Genomic DNA, 16327 nt, shown 5'->3' on the forward strand with positions numbered 1-16327 from the left:
CCCCCCCATCATCACTTGTGATGAAATCGCAGGGGCATTGCGCGACTTTCGCTGAAGTTGCTCGGGCACATAGGTGGATGACAAGGAAAACATTAACTCTTCTATTGTACTTAGTGTCATATTGATTGTCGCACGAGGAAATGCATTACTTATATGGATTCCTCTTATCAAGCTAGTCTTTCACGTTGGACGAGAATTGGCTAGTTTCTTTAAAAATACTTCTAATCTGCTTCCTCACGTCTTTCATGTTTCCAGAGAAATTAATGGCATTGCTCATAATCTTGCCCAACAGTTTTTTAGATCTATTGGAGATGTTCAAGTTTCTTTCTTTTCTCATTCTCACTCAAATCTTTCATGCCCAGTGGTGTCTCTCCTTTCAAATTTGCAGCTTGCAGGAAGTACGTTGCACATAGTGCATTGCTATTAGCATGAAGGAGCCTCAGTTGCAGTCGAATACCAATTCTATCAAGATCAATTACTGTTTTTAGGCTTTTTTTTTTCATCTGGAGTGGCAACTAAGCGCCTGGAGTTCTTCTATCTGCATTTTTGGATAGGCTTTTGTGCTTCTTCCTTTTCTTTTACCAATACATGTTGGTCATCAGGTTGATGCTCTAGTCAACCTATCTGTTGTACGCCTTTCAGCTCTTATCCATTGGCTGTAATTTATTTCTTGTTCTTCTTACTTCTAGCCATGGTGAACTCTCATGTACTACTTCTATGAGCTGAAATGAAATTAGGCACCCGTTGGTGCCTTGCGTTGTTAAAAAAAAGACCTCATGTAAATTTGTGGTGCTTCGTGGCCGATACTATGAACCAAGACACGCTAGTTTAGCAGTCCGGTCTTACGATGCGATTACGTCGTAGGTTTAGCCCACCTATAATGGCATGATAGTTCTTGTAAACAAGGAAACATTGACAATAAAAATAAAAAGATACCCCTAAAGAATCTCATTATGAAGGTAGACGAGGAGGGCCTTCTCAAGCTAACTAAAGAGAAAAATGGTTTCTATAGGCTCCTTATTTATGCTGATGGTTCCTCGTTTTCTGCCAACGCAGGCGTTGATGAGATGTGTGCTATTGTTGAAGTTCTGAGGTGCTTAGGTGATGCTAGTTGTATTCTTAACAAACCTGGAAAAAGACAAGAAAAAACTCAATTCATTGCCGAGTGGATGGTTTGCAAGATTGCCTCTTTCACTTCCCGACGAGCACAAGATCTTTCCCTTGCACCTTAGAAAGCTCAAAAAACAAAATGGTTTCACCCCTTATTGATAAAGTGGGGTCTAAGCTAAAAGGTTGTAAAAGTAGAAACGTCACCCGTGCTGACAGAATTACTCTTGCACAATATGTCCTTGTTGCCATCGACATCTTCCATATGCATGTCCTCTTCCTACCCAACTCTATGACGGGGACATGGTTTGTCACTCCAAGGAGCTTGAAGGTCTCAGTATCCTTGGTCTTGATAGATTTGGTAGCGTGTTGCGCCTCTGTTGGTGGGGTTTTCTTGGACCACTCCGGACAGGTCATGGGGTCCTAATGATATAGATCTATTCAAAAGGTCACCACCGTCACTATTGGGGATAGTATGAAAGATATAGCACTACCAATTTTTCAATTTGTGAGGCTTAAGCAATGGTTAAGGAGCCGCTGAATGACCACTGGATGCGCTCCATTGGAGCTGTCAATTCTACTCGGCACCAAGCTCCAAGATGTTCAATGCAAGCCGTAACTAATGACTCCGTCATGTGGTCTGCTTCATCCTCTGGCTAGTACTTGGCATCAACACGTACCATCTTCAATTTGTTGGCGCCATGATGCCTTTGATGATTAGAAAATTTTGGAACTACATACTTGAGCCCAAATCCAAGAATTTCATGTGACTTCTTCTTCACTCGGAGGCTCTTATGGCGGATCGGCTTGCCATACACAGATAGATTTACGACGAGATTTGCAAGCTTTCCCTGACCGGTTACGAGACAAATGAGCATCTGGCGCGTGTGCATGTTTTTGTCTTTCGCCATGTGATGTATTGTTTTAACTTGGCTCTCTATCCCTCATGGGACGACGCATACGTTTCTACTCCCTTAATGATTGGTGGAACATGAAAATTGTTGTTCGGGATGCTATTTCTTTCAGACGGCTACATTTGTGTTTTGGAATATTTGAAAAGAAATGAATATGTGGATCTTCAACAACTCGTCACAAGCTGACGTTGTCAAGGAAGACCTTGAGCAGGTTTGGCTGGCATTTTTTGCTGGAGATGTAGCCCTTTATGTAATTTTTATTTTCTTCCGCCTTTTCTCGTGTAAACAATTCATTTACCTTTTTTCATTTCCCTATCCTAATGATATGCGTAGATCGCCTGGTTTTTATCGTAAGAAAAGAAAACAATAGATACAATAGACACAGGGTAGAAGAAAATGGCTCATAGGTTCTTCAAGTGGCCGTGATCTGAATCAGGAAGCAAACAAAAAGAGGAGCAATTTTCCCTAGAAATTACAAACAAGTGGGAATATGGACCCGTGATTCAAAAATGTGTATAGTACGCGGTAGTACCATTCCCGACGTGTAACTAGGATATATGCTCTTCCTCTGTCCGTACGTACGTAGGAGCTCACGCTCTTCTACAGGCACGCATGCATGCTGAAACCGTGCAACGGCAAAGGCCTGATTGATGGTGGAGCCCTACTGTGGCTGCGGCCGCCGCACCTGGGGCGCGCTCTCTCTCTCCGCCGCCGTTGCCGCGGCGGCCGCCGCCTGCGCCTGCGCCTTGGGGGAGTTTTGCTTCTTCCTCCGGTGTCTCGCCTTCTCCGTCTCGATTTGCTTCCTCCTACACTCCTCGCTGCAGAACGGCGTGTCCCCTCTGAACGACCAAACGCATGGCGTGGGTGCACAATGTCAATAACATTTCTCTTTGCAAGCAAGGCGTACGCAGTTTCTATCATGACGTGCGAGCATAGTTGACCTGTACATGAAGATGTCGCCGGTGAGGCCTTTGTGGCAGCGGGAGCACTCGTTCAGGAAGTGGTGCGCCTCCCCCAGCTCCTCGTCGGGGACGACAAAGGTGACGGACGAGGGGGTGGCGGTGGGCCTAGCCACCGCGGCTCCCTTCTCCGCCTTCACGCTGGCTCCTTCGCCGTCGCCGGCGGAGGGGTTCGGCCGGAGGGCCTGCGCGCTGCCGTCGGAAAAGACCGCCGCGAAGTCGGGGTTGCCGAACGCGTGGAAGTAGGATGCGTTGAACTCCATCGGCCCCGTCAGCTGGCACGCAACCTGCCGCCGGGTCGGGAGCCGAGGAAGGAGGCGAAGGAAACCTAGAAGACGCGCTCGAGAGAGACAAGAAGCCAACGGAGGCCGATTAATAGGCAAAGAGCTAACGGTTTTAACCGATTTAGCTCTAGCCATGTTCTATGTTTCTAGGACTAGGAGAACCACTCGATACACGCAGGTGGCCTTGATCTGGCCATGGAGAGCCAAAAAGGTAAAGTTGTGTCCTGGCATAAGGATCGTTTAGTATCTGCCATTACCACGCACGTGTTTGTGTTCCTCACATGAACCTAAAGATAGATACTAGTTTCCTGTTTATACAGCATGACACCCTGGATTTCCAGGAGATGCGCGAGTTATGTAAGCCTTTTTGCCGTGTTATCTAAGGTTGGTAGTAATGGATGAAAATGGCATGTGGCTTCTTTGCGCTAGTTAGCTCATAATGTATAAACGAGAACATGAAGGCGTGCTTTGCCGCTTTGTTTATATAGAAGAACTAATGGTGAAATGGGTCTTGTACGGTCTAGGGTTATGTTTTTGGTGCCTTGGGATGTGCTTCTACCCTATTTGCCGTCGCCCCTTAATCCTATATAAATAGACCAATCTCGTAGCGTTTTCTATGAGTTTTGTCTGGATTAAAGTTTGCCATAGCTGCAAGTACGTCGTTTGTGTCCAAAGACCAAACCAAGACGTTCATAGAACCCCAAACTTTCATCAATAAATCTTTCATCTTAAATCAGAATATCCAGATTGCAATCTTAGTTTTGCTTGTTTTTCGTTTGCGTGCAGGAATTAGACCTTCGTGGACAGGTTGATCGTGCTCCGGCGTGGTCAATAACCTCTTGGAGTTGCTTTACCGGTTGCTAAGGCGCAACGCCTTCGCACGTTTGTAGTCGGGCCGTCAAAGTCTACTTCACCCAAAACGATAGTTACTCCTTATCGATAAATCGGGACACCTTTACCTCTATCACCTAGGAAGGTTCTAGAGGTGCCCAAGAGTCCTTGAATCAAAGGGGTATTGATCGAAAGGCCGAGAGACATCGCCCCGGTCTATACAAAGAGAGGAAACCCTAACTTTTGAGGCAACCATCCATTATCACGAATCTATCTCTCCCTTGGTAGTCATCAAGAGGGGAGAGACTCCTCCATATATACCAACACCATCTCCAAGGAAGAAGGGGGGACAAGGAGATGCCACCCGCCGTGGCCATCGTCGTCGCCTCCTTCACCTTGGGGCTGCACCTCTCCATCAACACCTCTCTCTCTCTCTCTCATGTTCTTAAAAGTTTTCGATCTTGATTGTATAGATCTTATGATGTTTCCCTCTCTATTCTTTCTGTGGTGAATGGAGTCCTGCTGCTCTACGAGTTTCTTTATATTAGATTGAATCTTTTGGATTTGAGATTACATGACGCATGTCTAGTATAACTTGCGGATACATGTAGTGACATGGGGGTACTTTATGCATACAAGGTTGAATGATGATAGCTATCATACTGTGTTGTCTTAGTATAATTTCTGGGACTATCTGTGAGACATAGGGGTGGTTCAATATATTAAGATTGGAAAGACGAGTTTGAGGTGGTTTTATGTTAGCGCACCTAAGTGATACCATCCTACTTTCTCCAACAAAAGAGGGAACTTTAGAGTGATTATTTATGACTTTTGGGGGCATATCATGTTGTTCAATTATGCTAAGCTGTGTTTGGATGTATGTATTCGATGCCTTCATATTGAATTGGTTTCAATACCAATCCGACAAGGAAACTGTAATGGACATGAATACAAATTCGCTTGTTTGGATGCTCATGAATTGACCATGGAATCTCAGTGAGGTTTCAATACCATATCATGTTTGGATGTCAAACTATGAATTTGCATAGTGCTCTTTTATGAATCAGATCAAAATTTGTATAATGTGTGACTATATAACAAATACTATCATATCATATCATCTATTCAGCTGGAAAAAATACAAGTTACATCTTTTATTTTATTTTTTCTCAATCTATGCAAAACTGAATAATACTCAGTCTTCTAGGATAGACGAACAAAAACTAAAGAAAAATCCTTTTGCTGCAAATAGATCATGCATCTCAAGCAATTCCTGATATAAAACTGAAGAAAAATCCTTGTGAAGCAACTTACTCTCTGCTCTTTGGCATCTTGCTGAAGCAATGCCATTCATGAGTGTGTGAGAACATCTTCTCGCGGACTATCATGTTGGTGCTGTAACAAAATACATATTCAAATTGATGCCAACAAACAATTTGTAGCTGCCTAACATCCAGACCATCATCACAATAAAAGGGACATAGTAGTACTTGCAGTGGAGAAAGCCAATGTTTTTATCTGAATATAATATACACCACAGAGGAGGAGATGGGCACCAGAGTAGGAGAGGAACCGGCGGCAGAGGAGGAGGAGGGGGTACGGTGCACCCTGGAGCAAGGATAGAGATGAGGAGGAGCGGGGCCGGACGGCTAGGTCCAGATGGAGGAGATGGGCGATGGAGGAGGGACGATAGAGAGGGTGGAGCAGCCACGGGAGGAAGGGAACATGAGCTATGGTGGTGGGGTTGCATGCGCCGGCGTAAGAGCAGGAGGAGGGTCGGAGAGGAGAGGTGTGGGGAAACGTGGCATGCAATTTCAAAAAAAAATCTTATGCTCACGCAAGATCTATCTAGGAGATCTATAGCAACGAGAGGGAGGAGAGTGTGTCCACGTACCCTCGTAGACCGAAAGCGGAAGCGTTTGTTAACGTGGTTGTTGTAGTCAAACTTCTTCTCGTTTTGACCGATCAAGCACCGCCCGTACGGCACCTCTGAGTTCTACACACGTTCAACTCGATGATGTCCCTAGAACTCTTGATCCAGCAAAGTGTCGAGGGAGAGTTGCGTCAGCACGACGACGTGGCGACAGTGAGGTGAAGTGATCCATGGAGGGCTTCACCTAAGCACTACGTGAATATGACCGGAGGCGTAAACTATGGAGAGAGTCGTCGCACACGGCTAGGAATCAATATTGTGTGTTCTAGGCGCCTCCCCCTTCATATATATAGGTGGGAGGGAGAGGGGGCAGCCAAGGCCTCCTACTTGGGGCCCTCATCCTATTCAGCCCCCTCCCTTACCATAATTCCTGAAGGGGGAAGGAAGGAGGAGGGGGGAGAGAAGGAAAGGGGGAGGCCGAATCCCCCCCTTCCTTTCTCTCTTCTCCTCTTTCCTCCCCCCTCTATTTCGGCCTACATGGGGCGCACCAGGCCCTTAGGGGCTGGTCTGTCTCACTCTTGGCCCATTAGGCCCATGTAGTTGCCGGGGGATGCCCGGAACCCCTTCCGGTGACCCGATACGTACCCAGTACCCCCGGAACACTTCCGGTGTTCGAATACTATCATCCTATATATCAATCTTTACCTATCGACCATTTTGAGACTCCTAGTCATGTTCATGATCTCATCCGGGACTCCGAACAACATTCGGTCACCAAATCACATAACTCATATAATACAAAATCGTCATCGAACGTTAAGCGTGAGGGCCCTACGGGTTTGATAACTATGTAGACATGACCGAGACACTTCTCCAATAAATAACCTGGATGCTCATATTGGCTCCCACATATTCTACGAAGATCTTTATCGGTTGAACCGTTATGACAACATACGTTATTCCCTTTGTCATCGGTATGTTACTTGCCCGAGATTCTATCGTCGGTATCTTCATACCTAGTTCAATCTCGTTACCGGCGAGTCTCTTTACTCGTTCCGTAATGCATCATCCTGTAACTAACTCATTAGTCACTTTGCTTGCAAGGCTTCTTATGACGTGCATTACCGAGAGGGCCCAAAGATACCTCTCTGATACTCGGAGTGACAAATCCTAATCTCGATCTATGCCAACCTAAGAAACACCTTCGGAGATACCTATAGAGCATCTTTATAATCACCCAGTTACGTTGTGACGTTTGATAGCACAAAAGGCATTCCTCTGGTATCCGGGAGTTGCATAATCTCATTGTTTGAGGAATATGTATTTGACATGAAGAAAGCAGTAGCAATAAAACTGAACGATCATAATGCTAAGATAACGAATTGGTCTTGTCCATCACATCATTCTCCTAATGATTTGACCCTGTTCATTAAATGACAACACATGTCTATGGCTAGGAAACTTAACCATCTTTGATTAACGAGCTAGTCAAGTTGAGGCATACTAGGGACACGGTGTTTTGTCTATGTATCCACACATGTATCAAGTTTCCGATTAATACAATTCTAGTATGAATAATAAACATTTATCATGATGTAATGAAATATAAAATAACAACTTTAGTATTGCCTCTAGGGCATATTTCCTTCAGTCTCCCACTTGCACCGGAGTCAATAATCTAGTTCACATCGCCATGTGATTTAACACCAATAAATCACATCTTTATGTGATTAACACCCGTAGTTCACATCGCCATGTGTGACCAACACCGAAAGGGTTTACTAGAGTCAATAATCTAGTTCACATCGTTGTGTGATTAACACCCAAAGAGTACTAAGGTATGATCATGTTTTGCTTGTGAGAGAAGTTTAGTCAACGGGTCTGTCACATTCAGATCCGTATGTATTTTGCAAATTTCTATGTCTACAATGCTCTACATGATGCTACTTTAGCTAATTGCTCCCACTTTCAATATGTATCCGTGCTGAGAGTTAGAGTCATCTAGGTTAGTTTTAAAGCTTGCATCATTGGAACCCTTTACGACGAACCCTTTATCACCTCCATAATCGAGAAACATTTCCTTAGTACTCTAAGGATAATTTTGACCGCTGTCTAGTGATCTACTCCTAGATCACTATTGTACCCCCTTGCCAAACTCATTGGCAAGGCACACAATAGGTCACACAGCATGACATACTTTATATAACCTATGACCGAGGCATAGGGAATTACTTTCATTCTCTCTCTATCTTCTGCCGTGGTCGGGGTTTGAGTCATACTCAACTTCACACCTTGCAATACAGACAAGAACCCTTTACTTGACTGATTCATTTTGAACATCTTCAAAACTTTGCCAAGGTATGTACTTTGTGAAAGTCCTATTAAGCGTCTCAATCTATCCCTATAGATCTTGATGCCCAATATGTAAGCAGCTTCACCAGGTCTTTCATTGAAAGACTTTTATTCAAGTATCCTTTTATGCTATCCAGAAGTCTGCATCATTTCCAATCAACAATATGTCATCAACATATAATATTAGAAATGCTACAAAGCTCCCACTCACTTTCTTGTAAATACAGGCTTCACCATAAGTCTATATAAAACCATATGCTTTGATCACCTTATCAAAGTGTATATTCCAACTCCGAGATGCTTGCACCAGTCCATAGATGGATCGCTGGAGCTCGCACACTTTGTTAGAACCTTTAGGATTGACAAAACCTTATGGTTGCATCATATACAACTCTTCTTTAATATCCATTAAGGAATGCAGTTTTGACATCCATTTGCCAGATTTCATAATCATAAAATGTGGCAATTGCTAACATGATTCTGACAGACTTAAGCATCACTACAGGTGAGAAAGTCTCATCGTAGTCAACTCCTTGAACTTTGTCGAAAACCTTTTTGCTACAAGTCGAGCTTTGTAGATAATGACATTACTATCAGCGTTAGTCTTCTTCTTGAAGATCCATTTATTCTCAATGGCTTGCCGATCATCGGACAGTCCACCAAAGTCCATACTTTGTTCTTATACATGGATCCTATCTCAGATTTCAGGGCCTCAAGCCATTTATCGAAATCAAGGCTCATCATAGCTTCTTCATAGTTTGTAGGTTCGTCATGGTCAAGTAAAATGACTTCCAGAACAGGATTGCCGTACCACTCTGGTGCGGATCGTGCTTTGGTTGACCTACGAGTTTCAGTAGTAACTTGACATGAAGTTTCATGATCATCATCATTAGCTTCTTCTCTAGTTGGTGTAGGCATCACGGGAACAGATTTCTCTAATGAGCTACTTTCCAAATTGAGAGAAGGTACAATTACCTCATCAAGTTCTACTTTCCTCCCACTCACTTCTTTCGAGAGAAACTCCTTCTCTAGAAAGGTTCCATTCTTGGCAACAAAGATCTTGCCTTCGGATCTGTGGTAGAAGGTGTACCCAATTGTTTCCTTAGGGTATCCTATGAAGACGCACTTTTCCGATTTGGGTTCGAGCTTATCAGGCTGAAGCCTTTTGACATAAGCATTGAATACCCAAAATTTAAGAAACGAAACTTAGGTTTATTTCCAAACGACAGTTCATATAGTGTCGTCTCAAAGGATTTTGACGGTGCCCTATTTAACGTGAATGCAGATGTCTCTAATGCATAACCGCAAAACGATAATGGTAAATCTGTAAGAGACATCATAGATCGCACCATATCTAATAAAGTACAATTACGACGTTCGGACACACCATTACACTGTGGTGTTCCAGGTGGCGTGAGTTGTCAAACTATTCCACATTGTTTTAAATGATGGCCAAACTCGTAACTCAAATATTCACTCCATGATTAGATCGTAGAAACTTTATTTTCTTGTTACGATGATTCTCCACTTCACTCTGAAATTCTTTGAACTTTTCAAATGTTTCAGACTTGTGTTTCATTAAGTAGATATACCCATATCTGCTCAAATCATCTGTGAAGGTCAGAAAATAACGATACCCGCCACGAACCTCAACACTCATCAGACCGCATACATTGGTACGTATTATTTCCAATAAGTCATTGGCTCATTCCATTGTTCCGGAGAACGGAGTTTTAGTCATCTTGCCCATGAGGCATGGTTCGCAAGTATCAAATGATTCATAATCAAGTGATTCCAAAAGTCCATCTGCATGGAGTTTCTCCATGCTTTACACCAATATGACCTAAACGGCAGTGCCACAAGTATGTTGCACTATCACTATCAACTTTGCATCTTTTGGCATCAATATTATGAATATATGTATCACTACGATCGAGATTCAATAAACCATTAGCATTGGGTGTATGACCATAAAAGGTTTTATTCATGTAGACAGAATAACAATTATTTTCTGTCTTAAATGAATAACTATATTGCAATAAACATGATCCTATCTTGTTCATGCTCAATGCAAACGCCAAATAACATTTATTTAGGTTCAACACTAATCCCGAAAGTATAGGGAGTGTGTGATGATGATCATATCAATCTTGGAACCACTTCCAACACACATCATCACTTCACACCCTCAACTAGTCTCCATTTATTCTGCAACTCCTGTTTCGAGTTACTAATCTTAGCAACTGAACAGGTATCAAATACCCAGGGGCTACTACGAGCACTAGTAAGGTACACATCAATAACATGTATATCAGATATACCTTTGTTCACCTTGCCATCCTTCTTATCCGCCAAATATTTGGGGCAGTTCCGCTTCCAGTGACCATTTCCTTGAAGTAGAAGCACTCAGTTTCAGGCTTAGGTCCAGCTTTGGGCTTCTTCATGGGAGTGGCAACTTGCTTGCCATTATTCTTGAAGTTCCCTTTCTTACCCTTTTCCCTTTTCTTGAAACTAGTGGTGTTGTTAATCATCAACACTTGATGCTCTTTCTTGATTTCTATCTTCATCGATTTCAGCATCACGAAGAGCCCGAGAATCTTTTTCACTATCCCTTGCACATTATAGTTCATCACTAAGTTCTAGTAGCTTGGTGATAGTGACTAGAGAACTCTGTCAATCACTATCTTATCTGGAAGAATAACTCCCACTTGATTCAAGTGCTTGTAGTGCTCAGACATTCTGAGCACATGCTCACTGGTTGAGCTATTCTCCTCCATCTTGTAGGCAAAGTACTTGTCAGATGTCTTATACCTATCAACACGGGCATGAGTCTGAAATACCAATTTCAGCTCTTGGAACATCTCATATGCTCCGTGGTGTTCAAAACATTTTTGAAGTCCTGGTTCTAAGCCGTAAAGCATGGTGCACTAAACTATCAAGTAGTCATCATATCGAACTTGCCAAACATTCATAACTTCTGCATCTGCTCCTGCAATAGGTCTGTCACCTAGCGGTGCATCAAGGAGATAATTCTTCTGTGCAGCAATGAGGATAATCCTCATATCATGGACCCAGTCTGCATCATTGCTACTATCATCTTTCAACTTAGTTTTCTCTAGGAACATATCAAAAAACATAGGGGGGCTACAACGTGAGCTGTTGGTCTACAACATAGATATGCAAATACTATCACGACTAAGTTCATGATAAATTAAGTTCAATTAATCATATTACTTAAGAACTGCCACTTATATAGACATCCCTCAAGTCATCTAAATGTTATGTGATTCAAATCAACTAAACCATGTCCGATCATCACGTGAGATGGAGTAGTCATCAATGGTGAGCATCTGTATGTTGATCATATCTACTATATGATTCACGTTCCACCTTTTGGCCTCCAGTGTTCCGAGGCCATGCCTATACATGCTAGGCTCGTCAAGTTTAACCCGAGTATTCCGCATGTGCAAAACTAGCTTGCACCCATTGTATGTGAACGTAGAGCCTATCACACCCGATCATCACGTGGTGTCTCAGCACAAAGAACTTTTGCAACGATGCATACTCGGGGAGAAACTTTATACCTTGAAATTTAGTTAAGGGATCATCTTATAATGCTACCGCCGTACTAAGCAAAATAAGATGCATAAAGATAAACATCACATGTAATCAAAATATGTGACATGATATGGCCATCATCATCCTGTGCTTTTGATCTCCATCTCTGAAGCAACGTCATGATCTCCATTATCACCGGCTTGACACCTTGATCTCCATCGTAGCGTTGTGGTTGTATCGCCAACTATTTCTTCTACAACTATCGCTACCGCTTAGTGATAAAGTAAAGCAATTACATGGTGTTTGTATTTCATACAATAAAGCGACAACCATAAGGCTCCTGCCAGTTGCCGATAACTTTTACAAAACATGATCATCTCATACAATAACATATATCACATCATGTCTTGACCATATCACATCACAACATGCCCTGCAAAAACAAGTTAGATGTCCTCTACTTTTTTGTTGCAAGTTTTACGTGGCTGCTACGGGCTTCTAGAAAGAACCATTCTTACCTACGGCATAAAACCACAATGGTGATTTATCAAGTTTGTTGTTTTAACCTTCAACAAGGACCGGTCGCAGTCAAATTCGATTCAACTAAATTTGGAGAAATAGACACTTGCCAGCCACCTTTATGCAAAACTAGTTGCATATCTGTCGGTGGAACCGGCCTCATGAACGTGATCATGTAAGGTTAGTCCGGGCCGCTTCATCCAACAATACCGCCGAATCAAAATAAGACATTGTCGGTAAGCAGTATGACGATCACCGCCAACAACTCTTTGTGTTCTACTCGTGCATATCATCTACGCATAGACCTGGCTCGGATGGCACTATGGGGAAATGTAGCATGCAATTTCAAAAAAATTATTATGCTCACGCAAGATCTATCTAGGAGATGTATAGCAACGAGAGGGGGAGAGTGTGTCCACGTACCCTCGTAGACCGACAGCGGTGATACGTCTCCAACGTATCTATAATTTTTGATGTATTCATGCCATGTTTATAATATTTTTACATGATTTTGGTATGATATGGTTAGAACTAACCCGGACTGGCGCTATTTTCAGCAGAACTACCGTGGTGTTGTTTTTGTGCAGAAATAAAAGTTCTCGGAATGACCTGAAAATCAACGGAGATTTTTTCTGAAAAATATAAAAAATACTAGAACAAAGAGTTACCGGAGGGGAGTCCCATGGGCCCCACGAGGGTGGAGGGCACTCCCCCTACCTCGTGGACTCTCCGTGGATCCCCCTGACTTGTTCTCGACGCCAACCTCTCCTATAAGCCCCAAACCTCCAGAACATAACCTAGATCAGGAATTCCACCACCGCAAGCCTCTGTAGCCACCAAAAACCAATCGGGACCCTGTTCCGGCACCCTGCCGGAGGGGGGATCCATCACCGGTGTCCATCTTCATCATCCCGGCGCTCTCCATGACGAGGAGGGAGTAGTTCACCCTCGGGGCTGAGGGTATGTACTAGTAGCTATGTGTTTGATCTCTCTCTCGCTCTCTTGTTCTTGATTTGGCATGATCTTGATGTACCACGAGCTTTGCTATTATAGTTGGATCTTATGATGTTTCTCCCCCTCTACCTTCTTGTAATGGATTGAGTTTTCCCTTTGAAGTTATCTTATCGAATTGAGTCTTTAAGGATTTGAAAACACTTGATGTATGTCTTGCGTGGGATACCCGTGGTGACAATGGGTATTCTGTTGATTCACTTGGTGTATGTTTTGGTGATCAACTTGCGGGTTCCGTGACCTTGGGAAGCTATGCATAGGGGTTGGCACACGTTTTCATCTTGACTCTCCGGTAGAAACTTTGGGGCAATCTATGAAGTTCTTTGTGTTGGTTGAATAGATGAATCTGAGATTGTTTGATGCATAACGTATAATCATACCCTCGGATACTTGAGGTGACATTGGAGTATATAGGTGACATTAGCGTTTTGGTTGATGTGTGTCTTAAGGTGTTATTTTACTACGGACTCTAGGGCTGTTTGTGACACTTATAGGAATAGCCCAATGGATTGATAGGAAAGAATAACTTTGAGGTGGTTTCATACCCTACAATAATCTCTTCATTTGTTCTCTGCTATTAGTGACTTTGGAGTGACTCTTTGTTGCATGTTGAGGGATAGTTATATGATCCAATTATGTTATTATTGTTGAGAGAACTTGCACTAGTGAAAGTATGAACCCCAGGCCTTGTTTCGAAGCATTTCAATACCGTTTTAGCTCACTTTTGTTACTTGCTACCTTGCTGTTTTTATATTTTCAGATTATAAAAACCTATATCTACCATCCATATTACGCTTGTATCACCATCTCTTCACCGAACTAGTGTACCTATACAATTTACAATTGTATTGGGTGTGTTGGGGACACAAGAGACTGTTTGTTATTTGGTTGCAGGGTTGTTTGAGAGAGACCATCTTCATCCTACGCCTCCCACGGATTGATAGGCCATCCACTTGCGGGAAATTTGCTACTGTCCTACAAACCTCTGCACTTGGAGGCTCAACAACGTCTACAAGAAGAAGGTTGCGTAGTAGACATCAAGCTCTTTCCTGGCGCCGTTGCTTGGGAGGTTAGTGCTTGAAGGTATATCTGTAGATCTTGCAATTGAATCTTTTAGTTTCTTGTTTGTTTAGTCTATAAAAGAAAACTACAAAAAAATTGGAATTGAGGTTGCCTCATATGCTTCATCTTTTTAATGTCTTTCGTGAAAACGATGGGGAGGAAAATTGTGCTCAATTGCTAGAGGAAGAAGTCTATAAAATGTTTGGCACTAAATCTTTGAATGATGAGCATGGTTACAATGTTGTTATTATGAATTCCTTGAATATCCATGATGCTAATGATATGCAAAGCCACAAGCTTGGGGATGCTATGTTTGATGAAGATGATATTTTTAGTCCCCCAAGTTTTGATGAGCAAATTTATTATGATGATAGCATGCCTCCTATTTATGATGATTATATTGATGAAAGTGGGTTTGGAAGACTGTCAACTTTAGGAAGTAATGATCCCACTATTTTTGAGGATGTTTAATCTTATAATATTTATGAAAGTGGATTTGGAGAGGTCATGACTTTATTTAGTGATGAATCCACTATTTTGGAAGAGGTTCCAATTGATTATGAGAACAAAGTTGCTACCTATGATGATTATTGTGATGAAATGTATGATATAAAGAATAATGATAACCATGAAACTTGTCATCTTGATTTTAATTTTCAATTAGATTATGCCTCACATGATAGTTATTTTGTTGAGTTTGCTCCTACTACTATTCATGAGAAGAAATTTGTTTATGTGGAGAGTAGCAAGATTTATATGCTTGTACATCATGAAAATAATGCTTTATGTGATGGTTATATTGTTGAATTCATTCATGATGCTACTAAAAATTATTATGAGGGAGGAATATATGCTTGTAGTAATTGCAATAATATCAAGTTTCCTCTTTATGTGTTGAAAATCTTGAAGCTATGCTTGTTTTGCTTTCCTATGCTAGTTGATTCTTGTTCCCATAAGTTGTTTTATCATAAAATACCTATGCATAGGAAGTGGATTAGACTTAAATGTGCTAGTCATATTCTTCATGATGCTCTCTCTATGTTTCAATTCTTATCTTTTATGTGAGCATCATTGAAATCATCATGCCTAGCTAAAAAGGCATTAAAGAAAAGCGCTTGTTGGGAGACAACCCAATATTTACCCCTACTGTTTTTGTGTGTTCACATGATTATGCTACTATAGTAATCATGTTTTATATCTTTTGTTTCAATAAAGTGCCAAGTAGAACCTTTGGCAAGACTTGGGTGAAAGTTAATTTGATCTTCCTGTAAAAAAACAGAAACGTTGCGCTCACGAGATTAGTTGTCATTTTTAACAGAAGAGTGATTTTAAGTTGATTCTTTTTGCAGAAGATTAATGGAAAAGTTCCTCACGTCCAGAAATTTATTTCAGAATTTTTTGAGTTACAGAAGTACTCGAGAGTTACATATTACTACAGACTGTTCTATTTTTAACAGATTCTGTTTTCTATGTGTTGTTTGCTTATTTTGATGAATCTATGAGTAGTATCGGAGGGTATGAACCATAGAGAAGTTGGAATACAGTAGATATTACACCAATATGAATTAAGAATGAGTTCACAACAGTACAAAAAGTGGTGATTTATTTTCTTATACTAACAAAGCTTACAAGTTTTCTGTTGAGTTTTGTGTTGTGAAGTTTTCAAGTTTTGGGTAAAGATTCGTTGGACTATGGAATAAGGAGTGGCAAGAGCCTAAGCTTGGGGATGCCCAAGGCACCCCAAGGTAATATTCAAGGACAACCAAGAGCCTAAGCTTGGGGATGCCCTGGATGGCATCCCCTCTTTCATCTTCGTTCATCGGTAACTTTACTTGGAGCTATATTTTTATTCACCAC

At 41.9% G+C, this 16327-nt stretch overlaps 1 protein-coding gene across 1 annotated transcript; it reads right to left on the reverse strand.

Annotated features, from left to right (window-relative positions):
- Positions 1-2424: 2424 nt before the first annotated feature.
- Positions 2425-3311, reverse strand: LOC119320358 (FCS-Like Zinc finger 6-like). The gene is made up of 2 exons (XM_037594468.1): positions 2963-3311; positions 2425-2860 (listed from the first exon to the last, which is right to left on the reverse strand). The coding sequence occupies exons 1-2, from the start codon at positions 3241-3243 to the stop codon at positions 2683-2685; spliced, it is 459 nt and encodes a 152-aa protein (XP_037450365.1). The 5' UTR covers positions 3244-3311; the 3' UTR covers positions 2425-2682.
- Between the last annotated feature and the right edge of the window lie 13016 nt (positions 3312-16327).

This window comes from Triticum dicoccoides, chromosome 6B, assembly GCF_002162155.2.
Source record: "Triticum dicoccoides isolate Atlit2015 ecotype Zavitan chromosome 6B, WEW_v2.0, whole genome shotgun sequence".
NCBI lineage: Eukaryota > Viridiplantae > Streptophyta > Magnoliopsida > Poales > Poaceae > Triticum > Triticum dicoccoides.